General features: G+C 42.6%; 1 protein-coding gene across 1 annotated transcript in view; it reads left to right on the plus strand.

The window, feature by feature from the left end:
- The first annotated feature begins 7,564 nt into the window (after positions 1-7,564).
- The window catches only part of LOC140468002 (adhesion G protein-coupled receptor E3-like), a 61,078-nt gene continuing 44,307 nt past the window's right edge, over positions 7,565-24,335 (plus strand). Inside the window, exons 1-3 of the mRNA XM_072564132.1 lie at positions 7,565-7,629; positions 20,824-20,993; positions 23,510-23,590. Of these exons, the coding sequence (XP_072420233.1) occupies positions 7,628-7,629; positions 20,824-20,993; positions 23,510-23,590 (253 nt within the window). The 5' untranslated portion in view covers positions 7,565-7,627. The remainder of the gene's footprint in view (positions 7,630-20,823; positions 20,994-23,509; positions 23,591-24,335) is intronic.

The following is a 24,335-nucleotide window of genomic DNA, read 5'->3' on the forward strand; positions in this document are numbered from 1 at the left end:
TATAAGAAATAAGGTAGGTGAGCTTGCAGCATGGGTTGGTACCTGGGACTTCGATGTTGTGGCCATTACAGAGACGTGGGTAGAACAGGGACAGGAATGGCTGTTGCAGGTTCCAGGGTTTAAATGTTTTAGTAGGGTCAGAGATGGGGGTAAAAGAGGGGGAGGTGTGGCATTGCTTGTCAAGGATAGTATTACAGCAGTAGAAAGGGTGATGGAGGAAGACTTGCCATCTGAGGTAGTTTGGGCGGAGGTTAGAAATAGGAAAGGTGAGGTCACCCTGTTAGGAGTTTTCTACAGGCCTCCTAATAGTCCGAGAGAAGTAGAGGAAAGTATTACGAGGATGATTCAGGAGAAGAGTGAAAGTAGCAGGGTGGTTGTTATGGGGGACTTTAACTTCCCAGATATTGACTGGGAAAGCTATAGCTCGAGTTCGTTAGATGGGTCGGTGTTTGTCCAATGTGTGCAGGACGGTTTCCTGACACAATATATAGACAGGCCAACAAGAGGTGAGGCTATACTGGATTTGGTTCTAGGTAATGAACCAGGCCAGGTGTTAGACTTGGAGTTAGGGGAGCACTTCGGGGGCAGTGACCACAACTCGGTGACTTTTACTCTAGTGATGGAGAGGGATAAGTGTGCACTGCAGGGCAACAGTTATAGCTGGAGGCAGGGAAATTATGATGCAGTGAGGCATGACTTAGGATGCGTGGACTGGAAAAATAGGCTTCAAGGGAAGAACACAAATGATATGTGGAGATTGTTCAAGGAACAGCTAATGGGTGTCCTTGATAAGTATGTACCAGTCAGGCAGGGAGTAAAGGGTCTTGTGAGGGAGCCGTGGTTAAACAAGGAATTGGAATCCCTTGTGAAAGGGAAGAGGGCGGCCTATGTAAAGATGAGGCGTGAAGGTTCAGCTGGGGCGATTGAGAGTTATAAGGTAGCCAGGAAGGATCTAAAGAGAGAGCTAAGAGCAGCGAGAAGGGGACATGAAAAGTCCTTAGTTGGTAGGATTAGGGAAAACCCAAAGGCTTTCTATAGGTATGTCAGGAATAAAAGGATGACTAGGGTAGGTATCGGTCCAGTCAAGGATAGTAGTGGGAAGTTGCGTGTGGAGGTGGAGGAGATTGGTGAGACACTAAATCAATACTTTGCGTCAGCATTCACTCAGGAACAGGACATTGTTGCCAATGTGAATACTGAGTCACAATTAATTAGAATGGACGGCTTTGAGGTATGTAGGGAAGGGTGTTGGAAATTCTGGAAAGGATGAAAATAGATAAGTCCCCTGGGCCTGATGGCATTTATCCTAGGATCCTCTGGGAAGCTAGGGAGGAGATAGCGGAGCCATTGGCCTTGATTTTTATGTCGTCGTTGTCTACGGGAATAGTGCCAGAAGACTGGAGGATAGCGAATGTGGTCCCCTTGTTCAAGAAGGGGAGCAGGGATATCCCAAGTAACTATAGGCCAGTGAGTCTCACTTCTGTTGTGGGCAAAGTCTTAGAGAGAATTGTAAGGGATAGGATTTATGAACATCTGGATAGGAATAATGTGATCAAGGATAGTCAGCATGGTTTTGTGAAGGGCAGGTCGTGCCTCACAAACCTTATTGAATTCTTTGAGAAGGTGACTAAGGAGGTGGACGAGGGTAAAGCAGTAGATGTGGTGTATATGGATTTTAGCAAGGCGTTCGATAAAGGTACCCCATGGCAGGCTAATGCAAAAACTACGGAGGTATGGCATTGAGGGTGCATTAGAGGTTTGGATTAGGAATTGGCTGGCTGGAAGGAGACAGAGGGTAGTGGTTGATGGTATAGGTTCATCTTGGAGCGCAGTTACTAGCGGTGTTCCACAAGGATCTGTTTTAGGACCATTGCTGTTTGTCATTTTTATAAATGACCTGGAGGAGGGGCTTGAAGGCTGGGTGAGCAAGTTTGCGGATGACACGAAAGTCGGTGGAGTTGTGGACAGCGAAGAAGGATTGGCAGGTTACAGCGGGATATAGATAAGTTGCAAAGCTGGGCAGTAAGGTGGCAAATGGAATTCAATGTAGCTAAGTGTGAAGTCATTCACTTTGGTAGGAGTAACAAGAAGATGGATTACTGGGCTAATGGTAGACTACTTGGTAGTGTGGACGAGCAGAGGGATCTTGGTGTCCATGTACACAGATCTCAGAAAGTTGCCACCCAGGTAAATAGTGCTGTGAAGAAGGTATATGGTGTACTGGGCTTTATTGGTAGAGGAATTGAGTTCCGGAATCCTGAGGTCATGTTGCAGTTGTATAAGACTCTGGTGCGGCCTCATCTGGAGCATTGTGTGCAGTTTTGGTCGCCATATTATAGGAAGGATGTGGAGGCACTGGAACGAGTGCAGAGGAGGTTTACCAGGATGTTGCCTGGTATGGTAGGAAGATCGTATGAGGAAAGGCTGAGGCACTTGGGGCTTTTCTCATTGGAGAAAAGAAGGTTTAGGGGAGATTTGATAGAGGTGTACAAGATGATTAGGGGTTTAGATAGGGTTGACAGTGAGAACCTTTTTCCGCTGATGAAGTCAGCTGTTACTAGGGGACACAGCTTTAAATTAAGGGGTGGTAGGTATAGGACAGATGTTAGGGGTAGATTTTTTACTCAGCGGGTTGTGAGTTCATGGAATGCCCTGCCAGTAGCAGTGGTGGACTCTCCCTCTTTATGGTCATTTAAGCGGGCATTGGACAAGCATATGGAGGTTATTGGGATAGTGTAGGTTAGGTAGGCTTCGGTTGGCGCAACATCGAGGGCCGAAGGGCCTGTACTGCGCTGTATTTTTCTATGTTCTATGTTCTATGAATCCAGCCTAGCTTGGGGGGTCAGTTCAAACCTAAAAGACATACACATTTAATAGTTCCTAATAAACCCAATGAAGAGTTGAGTATAAACCATGTCAGCCACAGAATTCTTTAAATGTGGAACTTGCTACAGCATGGAATAATTGAGCATCGATCCATGAGGTAATTGAGTACATGAGGGAGAAAAGAATAGAAAATTATGTTGATTCAGTAAGACAGTGATGGAGGGGCCCTTAGGTGAAGCATCAATGCCACCATTTATCTAATGGACCAAATAGCCTGTTTCTCTGCTGCAAGTCCTATGTAATATAGATTTTTAAAACCAAGTCATCCATTGTTGGCTGAAGTGGGAGTCTGAGTAGTCCAAGTCTGTTCAGTCCAGCTCTGGAGCAGTTGCTGTGACCTTTTTTCCTCTTCATGCAGATGTGGACGAGTGTGAGAATGAAGATGTGTGACAAGAATGCAATTTGTCATAACACCTTGGGGAGTTACCGCTGTATCTGTCGGGCAGGATTTCAGCCAGTGCCAGAACATACACAAGGGACCTGTACAGGTGAAGGCAATGATTGACACAGAGAGCTGTGTGGAAATGATTATTGACAGTGGAGATTTGGATGGGCTTGTTTAGGGTCAGGCTACACATATGGGGGTAGAAATGAACTTGGCCCATTGCTGTGCTTAGACCCCAGATGTACAGGTAGCTTCCTGATGCACCGGTAGCTCCCTGATGTACCAAAGATGCCTAAGGCTGACGAAATTGAACACGAGACCTCACCTTTGGGGCCTCTGCTGAGGAATTTTGGGCAACTGGCAATGACTGTGAGGTAAGTTCTGGGAAGAAGGGGTTCAGATTGGGCAATGGTGGTTGCTTCAGGATATCAGAAAGGTTGTGGAGCTGAAATTAAATTCATCTTCAGTTGTTGGTTGCCAAGAATCATGAGTCTGACCCAGTGGAGCAAATTTTAATTGCAGGGTCTTCCCAAAGGTGCTAACGTCCCTCTTTGACAAAATGTCAGGAGTTAATGGATGCCTAAAAACACTATAATTCAGACTAGCCTCTAAGCAGGCTTGTTGATATTGTGAATGTCAGTTTGGCTCGGTTATTAGCATTCTGAGTTAGAAGGGCGCTGGCATGAAATGCCATGCTAGGATTTGAGAATGTAATCAAAGCAAATGCTCCACCCCTCCCAAACCCCAGTGCTGTGCTGAGGGAGTGCTGCAGTGTTGGAGGAGCATTCTTTAAATAGGATGATAAAACTGGGCTCCATCTGCTCAGTGAGGGAGCATCAGAAATCAGCAGTAGGAAGATGGCAGTGTTTTGAACTGAGCACCAATGTTGAAAGATTTCTTAACTATTCTAATTTTTACAGTGCAACCTCTCAAATGTCCCAAACCAGAAAAGCCAAATAATTCCACCCTCGTACAGTGTGGTGGGAAGCATTCACAAACCCTTCAACAGGGTGTGACCCATATTTTTCCATCCCGAAACTGACATTGGAAAGGTCCTTATGCCTAATGGGATTCACTTTTTTTGTAACCACGATTTTTGATTTAATATGTGCATGGATTTAAAATGGCTACAGCATGATTATAATTGTCACAGGTAATGATCAAAATAAAATAACATTTTAAAACTCAGCAGATACTTGCACAGCAGACTCGCACTTCACAGTTATTTAGCATCAGAATGTTTGAATATGTTACCTTAGACATTACCAAAAGAGACCCCATTTGGAAGTTTTTCCCATTGCTCTGATAATTTATAGATCCCACAATCTGATCCCCCACCTCATTCATTGGAAAGAGGCCTGAGAAGCCACTCTGTTCTCAGACAGATTCAAACTTTCTTGACCACAAGCTCGGTTGTCAAATGAGATGTTAGACCCAGATCCCATGTGTGACCTTGGGTAGAACCAAGATTGCATGGTGGCTCAGTGGTTAGCACTGCTGCCTCTCAGCGGCAGGGACCTGGGTTTGATTCCTGCCTGGGCGACTGTCTGTGTGGAATTTGCGCATTCTCCCCGTGTCTGTGTGGGTTTTGTACCACAATCCAAAGATGTGCAGGTCAGGTGACTTAGCTATACTAAATTGTCCATAGTGTTAGGTGCACTAGTCAGGAGTAATTGTAGGGGAATGGGTTTGGGTGGGTTACTTTTCGGAGGGTCGGTGTGGGCTTGTTGGGCCGAATGGCCTGTTTCCTTACCATAGGGAATGTAAACTAATCTACGGTGGCACTACTGTGGAGAAAGCACAGGGAGCTTCCAGTGATGTCTAAGTCAATATTTAGTCCTCAATATGAAATGTTAAGAGTTTATCTAATTACTTGGCATTGCTGTTTATGGGATGTTCCTGTGTGCATACTGGGGTGTCACGTTTCCTATGTTCCAACTGTGACAAAATCAATATCATGGACAAGACAGCTACAGAGGTGAGAAACTGCCCTTGACATAAAGTCGACATTTGACCAAATTTGGCATCAAGGAGCTCTAGCAAAATGAATGCCACTTGGAATTAGGGTGAACTCTCCTCTGGTTGGAGTTTAACTTGCACAAAGGAACATGTTTGTGATTGTTGGAGGGCAGTCATCCAGCTCAAAGACATCTCTTCAGGAATTATTCAGGGTTTGTCCTAAGCTCAACCCATCTTCAGCTGCTTCATCAGTAAACATCCCACCATCATAAGCAAAAACATTCACACAATGTTCTGCACCATTCCTGACTCCTCAGACATTGATCCAATCTATTGACCAGAACTTGAATTGGACCCGCTATATAAGTTCAGGGGCTATCAAGCAGGTCAATCCTGCCGTGGGGAGTTCATCATCTCAGTCTCCCCACACGACTCACAAAACACAAGTCAGGGATGTGGTGGGATACACTTTACTTGCCTGGGTGAGTGTTGCACCAACAACACTCGAGAAACTGTTCAGTCTCCCCAACTAACACCTTCAATATTCTCTCCCTCCACCAATAATGCACAGTGGGAGTACAATGCATTATTAACAAGATGCAGGGAATCGAATCACCAAGGCTTCAATGGCAGAACCTTGGAAAATTGTCATCACAAGGACAAGGTCAGCTGAAGCCTGGTAATATCACCAACCTCCAGGTCACACATTTCCTTGGAATTATATCACAATTCCCTTGCTGTGACTGAGTCCAAATCCTGGAGTTCCCTGCAACACTTCTCCATGAACAGCACTCCAGGTACCCCCTACACAAGGTGGACTGCAAGATTTTAAAAAAAAAGTAGTTAACCATTGCCTTCTAGAGGGCAATTAGGTATGGGCAACAAATAATAAATACTGGCCTCACCAGTGACACCCATTTCCCATGAACAGATACTTTTTTTCAAAGATTAGATGTAAAGCATCCAAAGGGAATGAAAGAGGCAATATAACTTTCAGTCTTTGTTTCATTCTTCAGGGGGTGCTTGCCCATACATCCAGCATCAAGAAGGTGACCCAACACTGATGCTGTGAACTCCTGTGGGATAGATCCAGACATCACTATCTGGTACAATCCCAGCATCACCACCAGTGACACAAGTATTGTTATGTCGCTTGTTTTCAGACGATACAAAGTTGATTCTCAAGGCTTTTGCTCTTGGGACTGTTCCATTGATGGATTTTCTAGGTAAAATTGTCCAGTGATGGTTATTAATGGGAAAGGGTGCTTTTTAACGATTGTCTCATTCCACTATCTAGCCAAACTCTGTGGGTTATGTGCCTTGCTTTGTGATGGAATCAGCTCACCGATTACTTGAAAACGTTTATCAGAATTTTGGCATCACAGTATCCAGGTAAGGAATCAGTGTTTTTATTTGCTCCAATCGTGACATGGTTCTGGTGCAGTGTTCTACTCTGCAAAGCCAATCAGTGAAGAATTATACTAGAGCCAATCTTAACATCTATTTACAGAGTAAAACTATACAAGCATATGCCTCCAAACTCAACCATCTATAGATTCAGTGAATGTCTCTAACTTTTAAGTTTTTAAGTGTTTTTTTAATTGACCTTTTTCTTAAATCAACCTGTTCGGAATACAATATACCTCTGGAGTAGGTGGGATCTGGAGCTAGTTCTCTCAGTACAAGGGTATGGACACTACCACTGTGCTACAAGACGGCCCTTGAATGGCTCTTTCCATGTACTCAATTGAGACCCCAATTAATGTTTTCCATTAGCACATAATCAAACACAATTGGTAAACAATTAACACAAAGGACTAAACCAGCCTTCCATCGATCAAATCATTTGTAGTTCTCGCTGCCTGAAAGCAGCCAACATAATAAAAGCCCCCTTGATTTGACCGATCTACTAAAGAAAAGCTTTCTTTACAAGCAGTACAGACAGATCATAGTAAGCAAGAACATATAGATCATAGGGTGAAATAAAACTTGGTCAGAGACATACGGGTTACATGGCACAGGGCGTGAGCTAGGCAAGATCAACATTAGGCAAAAGTGAGGACTGCAGATGCTGGAAATCAGAGTGTAGATTAGAGTGCTGCTGGAAAAGCACAGCAGGTCAGGCAGCATATGAGGAACAGGAAAATCAACGTTCAGGAATGAAGATCAACATTAGCAAGATCAGCATTATTTGAAGTTCAAGAATCAATTCGTCAGTCAAATCACAGCAAGGAAGAAGCTATTATTGAACTTGCTGGTGTGTGTGTGTGTGTGCGTGTGCGTGTGTGTGTGTTCAAGCTTCTATACCTTCAATGCGTCTAAGTCCTAACCTTTCCACATTAGGCAACCACTTTCTCCCAAGAATCAGCTGAGCGAACATTCTTTGAATTACTTCTGATGTAAGTGGAACCCTTTCGTAATATTGTAATTTAAATAGTGCTCAGATGCAGTCGCACAAATGCCCATCTTACTGTCGCAAAACATTTCCTTTTTTATCCTTCATCCTGTTTGATGTTAAGGCTAACATTCTATTAGCCTTGTTAATTATTTGCTGAACTTTCTTGCTATTGTAATGAGATTTTAACACACAAAGATGATGAAACATTAATGCTTTATTCCACTGGCATCAAGTTATAACAGAAGTGAAGGGAAATTAAGATTAAATGAGGATATATTTATATGGACTGTAGTCTGAGTTTACGTTGATCTGAGAGAGGCTGATGTAAGATTCTGTAAGTCCCACTTTAGAAATAGAACCAATCTGACTCAACATTGGGACATAGACAGACTTTAACCTCAAATGTTTAATGCATTGTCTGAGCTGAGGTGGCACCTACTGTTAGAAAAGCTGAAGATATCTTGAGAATGTAACTCAAAAGGAGCTCTGGGATTTACATACTAAAGAACCAAAACTAGCAAATCCCATTCTAAAAGATGAAAGACTTAATCTAAATTTGTTTAATATATCCATGACCTTTTGCTATAAACTCTATGCCTTATGGTCCTGTTTCTCAACCACCTGTTGAACTGACATGACTGAGTAAGGCAGCACCTCAAAAGCTCGTACTTCTAAACAAACCCGTTGGACAATAACCTGGTGTTGTATGCTTTTTAACTGTTTTCACCTCAAGGGTATTTATGCCTTACCACACCTTCTTCCTCTCCCTCTCACTGATGGAGTGGGCTCCATGTTAAAGCAAAATAAACTGTTTGCTCAGGAGTTAGAGAGAAGCACATTTGGTACAGAGGTCTTGAGCCCTTCAACTTCACATCTGAAGTGGGCACAAACATTTCCACAGGCTGGGCAGATGTGCTTTGGTGCTCCCCTGCCAAACATTGGCAGTGTCCAGCTAACCTCTGCTGCTGAGATGCTCTCCTTGATGGGCTGAATGGCTTACTTCTGCTCCTACATCCTATGGTTGCCAATTAGTGTGGGTCTTTCCCACATTGACCCTGCAAACCCCAGCAGGAATCATTGGGCACCATGTGCCCAGGCATGACAATCATCAATGGTACCCGAGGGGCTTCAGGCCAATTTTGTCTCTTAAAGATCAGCCAAACCAAAGAGGACCAAGTAATAAGAGATCCTCATTTATTTTCTCAATTAGACTAACACAAGATAACCCCCCTGAGGACTTGAAAGATGACAGGGACAAGAGCATTTTTGGTTTGTGTTTCTGTGTGTGTCTCTCTCTCTGTCTGTCTGTGACTGCAACATGTGCAATTAATCAAAAAAATTGCATTTGTGTTCTGTTGGCTTTTCCAGCTTTGCAAGACAGGTTTTTTTATTCATCACAGAATTATTGTTTTTATTCTCTTATGAGCTATGGGCTTCACCGGTAAGGTCACACACATGCTCAGTCACATAGACAAATGTATATATTGATATCGACACATGCACACATTGTCTCATAACAAACCACCTACACATCAGAAACATGGATATAACACATACACACAAGACACTCATATATGTACATATTGAAGGAATTGAGAATAATGTTTGTGTTCCCACTCTACCCTGGGTCATTCGATGCTAGTGCCAACCACTTTTGGTCTACTGTGTGTTTGCTTTAACTCCAATGTCTCTTTGCAAACTGACGATAATGTGGTGTATTATAGATATTGGTGCTACACCCTGCATTTTGGATTTGTTTTATGCCAAACATGTTTTAGAAGATTCATGATTGAAGTGGAAATGTTGATTAACAGGGTTTAAAATTATAGCACATTTGCAAAAGAGCAGGTTCTTGAAATTTTATGAACCATTTCATAATTAATTACAATTCTTAACCAATTGTATCTTAACCGAATAAAGTTTTTTTTAACTGTTATTACTGTTTTAGGTGTATTCAGGTGCATTTTAATTTTATGTTACATATAGAGACACCGCGAGGCCTGGCTACAATGGAGCTGATAGTTATGTCAGTGTACAATAGATTCTGTTTGCTGTCACACCAAGTGACGTGTTTAAATACACCCTATTGTTAGACTCAAGCTGTATTGAACTCACTGCTTTACTCAGTCGTATCAGTTCACAGTCTGTCTTATTCTCTGTCTTACACAAATGGACAATGATGGTAAATTGAAGGAACCCGAGTAAGATGCAGCCCGAGTGAGTCTATAGTTCTGGAACTTTGGAGGCAGCGTGAAAATTCATTGCAGAAGGGAAGAGGTGCTTTTTACTTGTCTTTTCTGGTTCCAGTTTGTAGAGTGTTTTTTAAAACAGGATGAATTGAAGCCCAGGATCAGGGACTTTGCATCTGTTATAAATTACTTTCAGATTGAATGTAAATATTGAATGAGAAACATTTACAGCGTACAACCTAAAACACCATTACAAAACTTTTAAATGTCAAATTAAGATCCAAGTATTATAGACCAGACCAAACCTACCCAAAATATATTCAGAAGATCATCTACACCCTCATCTTTTTCTTATTTTAAAGGTAGGTGTAAGGTGTTGGTTCCAGATGCAATTCAATTGGTCAAACTACTTGATATTAAGCAAAACAGACTTTATTCATAAATTGTGTTAAAATACAACCCCTAACTATTCTATTTGTATTCTTAAAATAGAACTCTCAGTTTTTATCTGTAACTGAGAGAGGAAAGATAAAGCTTTCACATCCAGTTTCAAGACTAGCAACTGCTACTACTGAAAACTAACACTAAAAATCTTGGTTGTATGGGAGCTGGCCCCACCCATTCAAGCTGCTTCCACTATACCTACTTTGAAAAAAAGACCCAAGGCCTCGCAAACTATGGATTCCAGATCGACAGTTTAGCACCTCAGACATAAAATCTCTCTTCATAATAAAATCCAGGACAAAATACATCTCTTAAAGACATAGTATTGTCACACCTGCCCCCTTAAAGAGAAGTGGATCATCAATAAAGAAAAAAAAAATCACACAACACCAGGTTATAGTCCAACAGGTTTAGTTGGAAGCACACGGGTTTTCGGAGCGACGCTCCTTCATCATCTCCAAATCATGATCAATAAAGAAAGTTGGCTTCACTTTTAAAAAAGCTTTAGTCCTACACAATACGGACACATTACATTGACTCTAAGCATGCAAATATTCACTGTTACTTTCCAGCTCAGTATGTCTATTCCCGCCGTTTTCCTTAATCCAGTCATGACAATCCATCAGCAATTACATTTTCTTGTCCTGCCACAAATATAAGGAATGGCTGCAATAATAAGCTGTATCTAAACAGTCTGCAATTTTTATCCTTAAATATTTCCTAAAGCTTTTAAGGAATCTTCATCAATATATACAATTATCTCAGACACATTACTGCAATATAAATGTTGCAATGCTGCAATGCCAGAACCAAGCTCAAGGTCTTCTGTTCAATTGTGGAATATTTCTGTTGCTGATTATTCAGCTTCCTGGAAAAATACTGAATAGGTCTTTCTATCTTCTTGTCATTTTCTTGCAAGAGTAAAGCCCTGACACCCATATTACTCACGATGGATGGATTTGTGTAATTAAGTGTGGCTGACTCTGGGGCAGTGGTTAACACAGCTTTCAGGCTGTCAAATGCCTTCTGGCATTCCTTCATCGACTGAAATTTTCTGCACTTCTTTAACAAGTCAGTGGAGGAACCACGTTGCTAAAATTCAGTATGAACTACTGATAAAAATCACTCTCAATCCCAGGAACCTTTGTAGGTGTCATAGGAAACTCCCCAATAATCTTTGTTTTCATATCCTGAAGGGCCATCTTTCCATGTCCAATGACATGACTCAGAAATGTGACTTGGGCTTTGGCGAACTCACTCTTTATCACCACCTCCTGAAGTCAATCAAACAATTCCAATAGAATATCGAACATAGATCAGTACAGTACAGACCCTTCAGCCCACGATGTTGTGCTGAGCACTTATCTTAATCTAAGATCAACTTAACTTTCACACTCTTCAATTTACTGCCATTCATGCTCGGCCAGCAGTTGCTTAAATGTCCTAATATGTCTGACTCTACTACCACCATTGGCAGTGCATTCCACGCACACACCACTCTCTGCTTAAAGAACCTGTCTCTGACATCTCCCCTACACTTTCCTCCAATCAATTATAAAAATCTTAAAATCATGAACCCTCATGACAGCCATTTCTGCCCTGGGGAAAATTTATCTACTCTATCTATGCCTGTCATTACTTTGTACACCTCTTTCAAGTCACCTCTCTTCCTTCTTCTCTCCAGTGTGAAAAGCCCGAACTCACTCAACCTCTCTTCATAAGACAAGCTCTCCAATTCAGGCAGCATCGTGGTAAATCTTTGCACCCTCTCTAAAGCACCTACATCCTTCCTATATTGTGGCGACCAGAACTGGACACAATATTCCAAGTGTGGTCTAACCAGGATTTTTTAGAGCTGCAGCAAAACCTCATGACTCTTAAACTCAAACCCCCTGTTAATGAAAGTCAAAACACCATACGCCTTCTGAACAACTCTATCAATTTGGATGGCAACTTTGAGGGATCCATGTACATGGACAACAAGATCCCGCTGTTCCTCCACACTGCCAAGAATCCTGTCTTTAATCCTGTATTCAGCATTCAAATTCAACCTTCCAAAATAAATCACTTCACATTTCTCCAGATTCTACTCCATCTGCTGCATCATGTCAATGTCATTTTGTAGCCTGCAATAGCCCTCGACACTATCTACAACACCACTGACCTTTGTGTCATCAGCAAATTTACTAGCCCACCATTCCACTTCTTAATCCAAGTGATTGATAAAAACTACAAAGAGCAGAGGCCCAAGCACAGATCCCTGTAGGACACCATTGGTCAGTGACCTCCAGGCGGAATATTTTCCATCCACTACCACTCGCTGTCTTCTTTTGGCCAGCCAATTCTGTATTCAGACAGCCAAATTTCCCTGTATCCTATACCTCCTAACTTTCTGAATAAGCCTCCCATAGGAAACCTTATCAAATGCCTTACTGAAATCCAAATACACCACACCCAGCGCTCAACCTTTGTCTTCTTGTCTTGTCACCTCCTCAAAGAACTCAATAAGACTTGTGGGGCATGACCTGCCCCTCACAAAGTCATGCTGACTATCTTTAATCAAACTATGTTTTTCCAAATAGTCAAAAGTCTTATCTCTCAGAATCCTTTCCAGTACCTTGCTTACCACAGACATAAGACTGACTGGTCTGTAATTCCCAGGGATTTCCCCATTCCCTTTCTTGAACAGAGGAACAACATTCACCTTCCTCCAATCAGACGGTACTACTCCAGTGGAGAGTGAGGATGCAAAGGCCATTGTCAGAAGTGCAGCAATCTCATTCCTTGCTTCCCGTAGAAACCTTGAATATATCTGCTCTGGCCCTGGGTACTTATCTGTCTTCATGCTTCCCAGAATTTCCAGCACATCCACTTCCTTAATATCAATCTGTTCAAGCATATTAACCTGGTCCACGGTGTTCTCATTATCAACAAGATCCCTCTCTCTAGTGAATAGTGAAGCAAAAATTCATTTAGGGCCCACCTACCTCTTCAGACTCAAGGCACAAGTTCCCTCCACTGTCCCTGATCAGCCCTACCCTCTCTGTGATCATTCTCTTATTCCTCACATACGTGTAGAATGCCTTTGGGTTTTCCCTAACCCTTTCTGCCAAAGCTTTTTTGTGCCCGTCCTGGCTTTCTTCAATCCATTTTTGAGTTCTTTCGTAGCTACCCTGTATTACTCTAAAGCTGTGCCAGATCCTTGCTTCCTCAATCTTAAGTAAGCTAGCATCTTCGTTTTGACGAGAAGCTCCTCTGCTCCTGTCATCCAAGGCTCCTTCACCTTACTGTTCCTTGCCTGTCTCAGTGGGACAAAGTTATGCAACGGATGCTTCAAAAGTTCCTACCACGTGTGACTGAAGTCACCAAATCGTCAATGTACATCTCACCGTTAGGTAGTCCCAAAATGATTTTATTGGCTAGTGTTTGAAATGTGGATCGTGAATTTTTTGTACCAAATGGCATGAGTATAAACAGTTAAGAGTCTAGATTAGAGTGGTGCTAGAAAAGCACAGCAGGTCAGGCAGCATCCGAGGAGCAGGAAATTCGATGTTTCAGGCAAAAGCCCTTCATCTGGAATGAAGGCAGTGAGCCTCTGGGGTGGAGAGAAAAATGGGAGGGTGTGGGGCCGAGGAGAAGGTAGCAAAGAGTACAATAGATGGATGGGGGTGAGGATGAAGGTAATAGGTCAGAGTGCAGGGTGGAGTTGATAGGTGGGAAGGAAGATTGGCATGTAGGACAGTGCTGAACTGTAAGGTGGGGGAAGGGGAAATCAGGAAACTGGTGAAGTCCACATTGATGCCCTGGGGTTGAAGTGTTCCGAGGCAGAAGATGAGTCGTTCTTCCTCCAGGCGTCTGGTGGTGAGGGAGCGGCGGTGAAGGAGGCCCAGGACCTGCATCTCCTTGGCAGAGTGGGATGGGGAGTTGAAACATTGGGCCATGGGGCAGTGTGGCTGATTGGTGCAGGTGTCCCGGAGATGTTCCCTAAAGCGCTCTGCGAGAAGGCGTCCAGTCTCCCCAATGTAGAGGAGACCGCATCGGGAGCAACAGATACAATAAATGATATTAGTGAATGTGCAGGTGCAGTATGAGTAGGGACTTTGTAACTAATTTGGCAGCGTTCACCTTGAGTTGTTGACCTGGATCCCGATATTTGTTGCCTGTCTCAGTTTGTTTTTTGTCTTTGTTTGTTTGTCCTGGTTTGTCTATGGTTTTGTTCTGTTTGCTTTGGTGTTTGTTCTTTGCTTCTTGTTGTTTACTTTCAGGATAATGGGATTGCTAAACTCTAAATACAAGAGAAGGGCTGCCCCACCCCACACCCCCCCGGGGACAAGTAAATCTTGTCTCGCCCATGTCTGGTTGCTGTCTCAAGGAAAACACAGAAGTGCCGTGGTAAATGTGCTCGAATCAAGAGTCAGGGAGGAGATACCCAGACCACCGGCCGATATTGTTTGAGTGATGAAATATAGAGGGCAGTTGCTGCTTTGCCGCGTCCAAAAAAAAACCAGAAAGCTGGCCAAGGACAAAAGTGCTGTTAGAAACGCTAATACAACTCTCGCTACTTGACCACAAGATACTAGTGTGAGTACACAACGGGGTCCTTGTGTCCGAACGGAAAGCATCTGACGCTTTTCAAAATTAATAATAAAGAATTTGCTTGCCCCATGGTTATGACAAGTGAAACCCCATTTGGTAAGCCCTGGACCCACACTGAGGCATGCTTCAGGATGCCCCCGATCCGTTCAAGTGCCCAACATTATTTTTAATTGGCTAGTACAAATCTGCAGTAATTATAGTTGCTTGCTTCAAGATGTCCAGACTTTAATGAATTGGGCAACTATTGAAGACTCTTTTGTATTTCCCTTGGGTTGTGGACTAATGCAGAGCCGAACAACTTGCCTGGAAAACATTGTTAAATTACAAATGGAATGGCTGAGAGGTATTTAGATTTTGCGCACCTGGTTCAGCAGCTATGTGTCACAACCAGGATTAATGAGGCGAGCTCCCTAGCTTTGACTGTTCTGGAATGTGAGTGTCTTATTCCCCTTATAAGCAAGGAATAAACAAAAGCTAAAAACTGAGATAGGTAGAAAGTTGGAAAATGTTCATGTGTGTGGCGAGAGAGAGAGACTCAGGACTGTTTCCCTGCAGCTTGCCGAAAGGTTAACCCTTTGTGATCTGGTTTGAATGCACGTTTACTTGTTGGTGATTGAATATTTGTATTTTGTTCCCTGGAGCTCAAGATCCAGAACAGTTTTGAATTTGCTTTGCATTTTGGGATTTAAGATGATTTCTTTTAAAGTTAAGGAACCATCAGTGATTATGAAATGAAATATTAACTACCTCACTTTGTTCTTCTTACTTACCATGACTGCCCTACTGTCAATTTCTAACTAATCAATTTTTATGCTTACATGAAAGCCAATTCAAATTCAAATCAGTTAAATATGGAGGAAGACAACATTACAATCTTTTTAAAAAAAAGTCTTCTCCTTAGATTCTGCACCATTTGACATCAGTATAAACTTGCTCTCACCTTCTCCATAGTTTTGACTAAAAAAAGTAAAAGCAGAAGCACTAAACCTGGCCTCAGGTGCAGAATCATGCTATTCCAGGATGAGAGTAGATCTCTGCTCAATTTTTAATTATAATCTAAACCTGACATGAGGAAATCATCTCAGGCTGTAACATTTACTCATTGAGTGGAGGAGTTGAATGAACTTTGTTTAATTTAGTTAAATATTGTAAAACTGGAAGTATAAAGATTGATCCAAAATATCCCAAATCAACAGTATTGTTTTTAGAAAAAGGTACCAGCAGATTAAATTTTTTATTTCAGACTCATTTGTTTCCACTTAGTTTTCAAACTGCTGTATCTGATTGGTGATTATGGAGTGACAGTTGTACTTTTATTCTATGTCAATTTCCCTCCCTCGCTGACAATTGAAGTTTCAGTTCAACATTATGTTGTGGAAAAATCATGTAACAAAAATTAATATCCTAATGTTAATATCTGTGTCTTTGGTTTCGGCCATTACTCATGCATTAGAAATATTTTGTTACCATGTGAGGAGACAAGACTTTTTAATGCAGGTGCAGTAATTTCACAGCCTATAGCATTGTAAATGAGCAATGTCTGGTCAGGACTGTTTAAGGAACCTAATCTGGGATTTTAATTAAGGGACTAGAACCTGATAATTATAATGGATCTCAGAATTGGAAATTGTGTACATTTTACATTTTAGATTAGATTACTTTACAGTGTGGAAACAGGCCCTTCGGCCCAACAAGTCCACACCGACCCGCCGAAGCGCAACCCACCCATACCCCTACATTTACCCCTTACCTAACACTACGGGCAATTTCGCGTGGCCAATTCACCTGACCTGCACATCTTTGGACTGTGGGAGGAAACCGGAGCACCCGGAGGAAACCCACGCAGACACGGGGAGAACGTGCAAACTCCACACAGTCAGTCGCCCGAGGCGGGAATTGAACCCGGGTCTCCGGCGCTGTGAGGCAGCAGTGCTCACCACGGTGCCACCGTGCCGCCCAAAATTGGATTTTGAATAAATGCATTTCCAGTTTATATTGATGATATCTTAGTCACTTGTTCAGTTTTCACCTCTCAATTATAGATAATAATTATATTAGTTATTATTTTAAAAAACAATTGTATTAGCTCTAAACCACATAATCAGAACTAATTGATAGGACCAATTGGCTTTATACTTTTACACATTGTCAGTGACGTGTTTCATTGCCTCATGGGTAATTTGAAGCATGGCTTCATTAATTCATTATTAGTTAAAGAATGAAAAGATAAAGCCAATACTAAATGAAAAGATACCTTACCGGCTAGTTGAAGGAATTACGCATATGGTAGGGGAATAGAGGTATGTACGACAGATGGAATTCCCAAAAGCTGAGAGATGTTCATAGCTGACTGTGAGTAGGTAGATGAAAAACAAAGGGAACAGAAGAAACAGTGTTAGGCCACTAAGGCTGAGGAATATTTTTTTAAAAAAGCGGTTAAAGCAACAACGCTGTAAAAACAAAACTAACATTCTACTCGGAATCCTGAGCCTATGTCTGGCATACTGACTCTATTTGACAAAGGGAATGACACTGATAGGGATGAGGGATAGGGATTTTATTCCAGGATACCCACCGAGCCCCTAACATCCTCCTGAACTGCCTTTCTGATCTGGTGAAAAGAAAAAAAGGAAGGAATTGTGGGAGAAGTGTTAAATTTGGGGCAGCCACTTTGTTACATATTAAAAGCCTGGAAACCATTTTTGAATCTCATCTGAGTGTCTGCTCGATAAAAGCCTGTGTTTCCCCCCCATGCCCAGCTAAGACAGTTGGCCTTGCAGCTGTCCTGATACCTGATAAATGATAAATGATTTATTTCCTTGCATGGTGCTATTCTTCTCTTTGGAAAAACCTATCATATACTTACACCTGCTTATCAGCTACTAACCGATACTGTCCAGCCTTTACATGCCTGCAACTAATGACTGGGCAAGGTGCCTAGCTTGCTCATTATCCTGCACTTAACAGTTTGCTAATTATTAAACGATTGTAACCTATATAATCACGCAACTCTCTGTCTCCCTTCACAGTGACATGTGACCATTCAGTCGATTTGTCTTTCCCTGTGAGCTCACGAATAAACCCGTCAATAACTCAAGATTTGTGTGGCCCGAATACTTATCTAAATTGGACTGCTACAAGCGAGTCACCCACTTCATAATGTATTTCCATCCCCAACAATATGCTTCCCGGACTTTGGCTGATGCCAAACGAAGCTACACGCAGATCGAGAAGGAAAGTTGAAGAAAGAAATGGTGGTTATCTTTGGTGTGAGAAAGTTTCACCAATACCTATACGGATGTAAACTTGTGATGGACCACAAGTCCCTACTCAGGCTACTTAAAAAGGACATGGCTATGCTGCCCACAGCTTCAGGTTGAATTCAGTGCTGAACTCTACAATTACAAGTTGGAATACCGTCTGGGAGGCCAAGTGGCAAATGTGGATGCTATGAGCCACTTCCCACTGGCCGATACACCACCGGTGGTGCTGCCAATAGGAGAGTCAGTTCTGGTTTTAAACTTTTTGGACACCTTTAGATCACCATTGACAATATCAGACTGTGGACACAAAAAGATTCCATCCTGGAAAAACTAAAGTAGCTGGTGGTGATGGGGGAAGCAAAAGGGCCATCACAATCAGAAACTGAAACTTTTCTTGACCCAGTGAGAGTAGATCAACATAGAGGATGGCACATTATTATGGGGAGCAAGAGTGCTTGTCCTGAGCAAAGGGGCTCCACTAAGGTCACCCAGGGGTTTCCAAAATGAAAATGTTAGCTTCCCAGCTATCTTTCCCCCCACCTCCACCCCACTCTCACTCCCACCCTCCCATTTATCTCTCAGCTCCCTTCTCCGCTTCACCCCGTGCCCCCCATTTTTCCACTGAAGGGTTTATGCCCAAAATGTCAATTCTGCTGCTCCTTGGATGCTGCCTGGCCTGCTGTGCTTTTCCAGCATCAGACTTTCGACTCTCATACTCCAGCATCTGCAGTCCTCACTTTCTCCTGCCAACTAATATGCACATCAGTCCATTAGTTTCACATAGGACTCTGTCAGATAGTCACGGAATTTAAATCCACAGGTTTTCTGTAGCTGGCATCCTCCGACAAACAATATATTTTGGAATTACAAGTCGGAAATGTTTATAAATGTTCAGGGTTCTGATCATCATTAAAACACCATGTGATGAGCAACTCAACTCATCTCCTCTTGTTGTCAGAGACAGACAAAACTCTATCTCGTAGAATCTGGTATTAGGTCCGTCTCAGGAATAACTGCAGGCTAGGTACAGAGTAAATCTCCCTTGACGCTATCACACTCTGTCATCTCATTCAGTTTGATGTTTAATGTATGAATTGGTCTCATTATGAAAAAAATAATTTTCTGACTCGGGTGAGATTGATGTTAATTCACTCAATTGTTTATCTCGTCATTTTGGATGGATGGTTTACAGACCAGAGGGCCAAGTGCTGGGCGAAGCAATTACAGTCTTAATGATTTCCCAATTAGAACTAATTTTCGAACAGCTGGACGAGAACATTGAACCCTAATGTTGTTTAATTACAGGCTGAAAGACTGAATATGTTAGAGCTCTTCCCTCCAAGATGGAGGAAGCAGAGCTTGATAGTAACCTATTGTAACATGAGATTTGAACACACGGCCTGTCCAAAGATCATGAAACAAGGATCCTTTATTCCACTGGCATTAAGTCTTTATAATCATTAAGGGAAAATTAAGGTTAAACAAGGAGATATTTACAAGGAATGAAGCCTGGGATGGACATTGGGTTCAGGAAGCTTTTGTCTGTCTGCTCCTTTTCCCAATGAGAAATCCTTCTCCCAGAAACATTCTTTTTTCCAGAAAGGGTCCGATCAACTGTTCCAGTGGCTCTGCCTGACCATCATCACATGCTACATACTTCCCTGTCTTGAAAGTTGCCAATCCAGCAACTACATCGTGCCTGTCTGCAAAGTAGTTGCGTACTTAGCAGGATCAGTTGTGTTGCAATTGCTCGAATGCTCAAATCCACATGAGGCTGCCTTCTCCTCAGACACCCTTTCTTTCGACTGCTCCAGCTGCTCTCTCTCACCGTCGCCATCTGCTGCTGGAGGTTCCATTACGCTTTATTTTATCATGATGTGAAGGTGCCAGTGTTGGACTGGGGTGTACAAAGCTAAAAATCACACAGCACCAGGTTATAGTCTAACAGGTTTATTTGGAAGGACTAGCGTTTGGAGCACTGCAAAAGCTAGTGCTTCCAAATAAACCTGTTGGATATAACCTGGTGTTGTGTGATTTTTAACTTTATTTCATCAAGTGGACTCTGCAAAAATCAACTGAAGGGACATAGATACAAATGACCACAAATAAATGCAGTTGAGATTTTGGGAGAAATGACTTGTTGAGAAAGTGAAACTTGCAACCATAAGGAATAGTTAAATATAGCTGTATTTAAGAAGAAGCTGGATAAGTGTGAAATAGTTCAGTGGTTAGTTCAATGGCTTCTCTGGTCAGGGTTATGCCACAATTCAAGAAGTCTCAATACCTTTCATGACAGAATATCAGTTCTGCAATATCAAGGTTAGCGATAAAAATGCTTTCTTAAAATTTTCAGGACTTTTATTCAAACCTCATGCTGAAGGTGCATTAAAATCAAGTTGGAGTCTGTTAAGTGGTGTCCCTCAGTTTGGATGAAACTTAACCATTGATTTATGATGTCTTAGTTGAGGTTGCTAATACCAAGGGAATCGTTATTATGACTAGGGCAGTGCTGCAGTGAATGTGGTCTCTCGAAAATTGTGGCTGCTAATGTGACTCCTAATCCCAGGGCAGGATATTCATTCCTGAAGACCCAAACCTTGAGAAAAGGTCCTGTTTTTGTTGGTCCCGATTCGGCCTCTGTTGAAATGACAATAGTCATATTACTTCAATCAAAATGAGTTTTCTTTTTCTGGTCTTGACCAGGGCCACCAGGAAATTATTTAACTTCCTCCCCCTGCTGATTGGATCATCACAAATGAAAAATAATACAGAGAACGTATTTCTCATTCAGTGCCAATACAGTGCAGCAGTTACAGCACCTGAGGAAAACAGTTCTGTTGACATGAAAATTGGATGTGGCTTGTCGTTTCTGGGTAAAGCATTTTATTAATTATTTTTCTGATTGCTCTTCTCCCCTCATATCATCTTTCACCTTCCATTCTTTCTCATCCCATGCCTGTCTCCTCTTTCTTCTTCCTTCCCTCCTGCTCACCTTTTGCAAGCCTATCCTGTCTCATCGGAGGAAGTGAGGACAGCAGATGCTGGAATCAGAGCAGAAAATGTGTTGCTGGAAAAGCGCAGCAGGTCAAGTAGCATCCAAGGAGCAGGAGAATCGACGTTTCGGGCATGATTCCTGAAGAAGGGCTCATGCCCGAAACATCGATTCTCCTGCTCCTCGGAGGCTGCCTGACCTGTTGCGCTTTTCCAGCAACACATTTTCAGCAGTATCCTCTCTCATCCCCCCCGAACATCTCTTCCTGACCCTGACTTCCCTGTCCTCACTACCCTCCCTCTGCATTGTCCCTGTTTCTCTCCTGTTCTCACTCCCAATTCTATCTTCTGACCCTACATCTTCCCTCTCTTCGCTGTGCTCTCTCTTCACATCCAATCCAAACCAATTTCTTCCTTTGCTCTATCATCTCTTCTAGCCACTTGCCTTGCATCTCTCTCCCATCCTGGTCTCCTTTCTCTGTTGAAAGCAGACCGATGACTGCATTTTCACCGATGGCACCTCTTGCTCTTCTGTTTTCTGTCACAACACTCCCCTTCTTGAACCCTCTGTAATCCATGATGACCTGTATTTGCCACAGGAACAAAAGTCTGGATCAATTTTTTTTGTCATTAGCACAGACAATTCTTTCATTGTGCTTTAACAATACTGCTTTCAGATTCTGATCAGCAAGGCAGGAAACATAAGAATTCGCAGAACGAACTTGCCTTCCTCATTTTGAGAAATGTTGCTGATTCTGCAGTCACTATAAACAGGCCTGTAGAGAGCGATAAACAGACATGACATATGGGTGAGCAATGTCACCGAGTCATAGACTCATATAGATGTACAGCACGGAATCAGACCCTTCGGTCCAACTTGTCCATGCTGACCAGATTCCTTTCGTTACCTGGTGCGTTCACTAAAGATGACCTTCAAGGGACATTATCGTTTGGATCAAAGGGATAAAACACTGATTAAGCCTCAGCTAGATTATCATGTACAGCTTTGGGGAGGTCAGTTAGCTCAGTTAGTGAGACAGCTGATTTGTGCTGCAGAGTGATGTCAGCAGCATGGGTTCAATTTCCACACTGGCTGAGGTTTCCTCTCTCCTTACCTGAGGTGACTCTCAGGTTAAACCACCACCAGTCATCTCTGTCTAATGAGAGAGCAGCTCTATGGTCTGGTAAGGTAATGGCAACTTTAACTTTCTAAGGACTCTGCAAGGAGTTCCAAGACGTATCACACTGTGAGAGAAGAAATTGCTCCTCACCTCAGTCTTAAATTGGTGCCCCATTATTCTGAGATTCTGCCCTCTGATCCTAGACTCTCCCATCAGGGGAGATATCCTCTCAGTATTTACCCTGTCAAGTCCCTTATGATTCAATGAGATCACCTCTCATTTGTCTAAACTGCAGTAAGGTTAACCTGTTTAACCTTTGCTCATAAGACAATCCAATTAGAATGGAGTTGACCAATAAATCTTTGCAACCGCAGGGTGATGAAGGTCTGGGGCTCACTGGCTGCAACAGGAACAGAAACCCTTGTCACATTGTTTAAATAGAAGATATACACACTTCACATTATTTATCACAATTGGAGTTCAGTCCCCAATGCAGGAAAGAGCCAGAGAAGGAGTTAGGTGACTCGAATTTTGAAAATCCCCCTCCGGTTCATCATTTAGCGCCTTTTAAAACTTGACCCCACAGGGCAGCAGATCACAAGGTCTCCAGCTACTTTATATTCACGCTGCACCACGGCATCAGTGATGTCAGTACATTGCAACTGTGTCTTAAGCAGCTCCCTGTTCGTTATTGGTGGGAACTTTGTCCACAGCCTGAATTGCCACTTATTATTACATCGCCCAGCAACACAATGGATAGGAGGTCGATATTTAAAGAATTAATTTCTCACCTGACTCTTCCCTACCCAATGGTAGAGGTGGGGTGGAGGGGGTGTTTAATTCAAATCGAGGCCAATGGATTTTATCAGCCAGGTCACTTGGAGGAATCAAATCTTGTTAATGTTGAAACTTACCTCATTATGACTCTTAATTTGACATTTAGCTTCAGGTAAGATGTTCACATGGAAGTTTCTGGATTGTTGTAGAGGATCAACTGGTTTCACAATGGTGTTCAGGGAAAATGACAGGCCAACTGTACCTAGCCTGGGCCCTTATGCACATGTATCAAACTCAGACAATGTAGTGGGACCTCAGCCGTGGGACCTCATCGTTCCAACCAAACCCAGTTCCATCCCAATCACTGCTGGTTGAAAAGTTGATGGGCCTGTGCATGGGGAATGGGTGAAGGATTGGAGAATGAGTAAACTCTTTCAGGGCAGGGAAGAAAGACAACTGAGGAACAAAAGTTTAAAATACTTCATTTTTCTTTCTCCTAGTGGTATACTACATTCAGAGGATGTGCCAGACTCAGCGTTGTTCGCCTGGTTATCTTTATGACAAACAATTTCACTGTGTGGGTAAGTGTTAAGCAAAGTCAGGAGATTGTTGCATGATTGAAGACAATTATCAGGTCATTCCCCATTGGTTTCCGAGACTCTCAAACAGACTAAGAGGAGGCGGCAGTATTTGTATCTTGTGGCATGGATGAATATCAAACAGCTATGTCCCACACCCATGCCTCACATCCTTTCCCTACATCCATGCCATTCCCACATGGCCCACAGCCATACCTCATATCTATACCCCACACCAATTTCTTACATTTATTCCTCACAGTCTTACCCGCACCAATGCCCAGCTGCAATGAGTGTCACAATGATGGGCTGTCTGCACAAGCCATCATCTTTTATATTTCAAAGTAAAAGAAAGTGGCTTTTATGACAAGTGGAATGGAGTATAAAAGTAAGGGATCCTGCAAGAGATATACAGGGCCTGAGAGAGAGCACATCTAGTTTCCTGTATGCAGGTTATTGGGGGAGTGATATATCTGGAATTGGAAGCGATTGGAGGAACATTCATGAGGCTCATTCCAGGGATGAAGGCATTATCTCATGAAGATTGTGTGGGACTATATCCACAGGCAGAACAAAAGGAGAGGAGGGGGAGCTTTATAAAGGTCTGGGCCAGATTGGCTGTAGTGAGCTCTGTGGCAGCATTGGACACGGGGTTGGCGATGAGTATTTTGATGTCAGGACCACGTGTTTGCCATGCTGCGAGACAGGTTTCCCATTCAGGCAGAATGGATTGCTAATGAAGAGGGAT

This window comes from Chiloscyllium punctatum, chromosome 46 (genome assembly GCF_047496795.1).
Source record: "Chiloscyllium punctatum isolate Juve2018m chromosome 46, sChiPun1.3, whole genome shotgun sequence".
NCBI classification, from domain to species: Eukaryota; Metazoa; Chordata; class Chondrichthyes; order Orectolobiformes; family Hemiscylliidae; genus Chiloscyllium; species Chiloscyllium punctatum.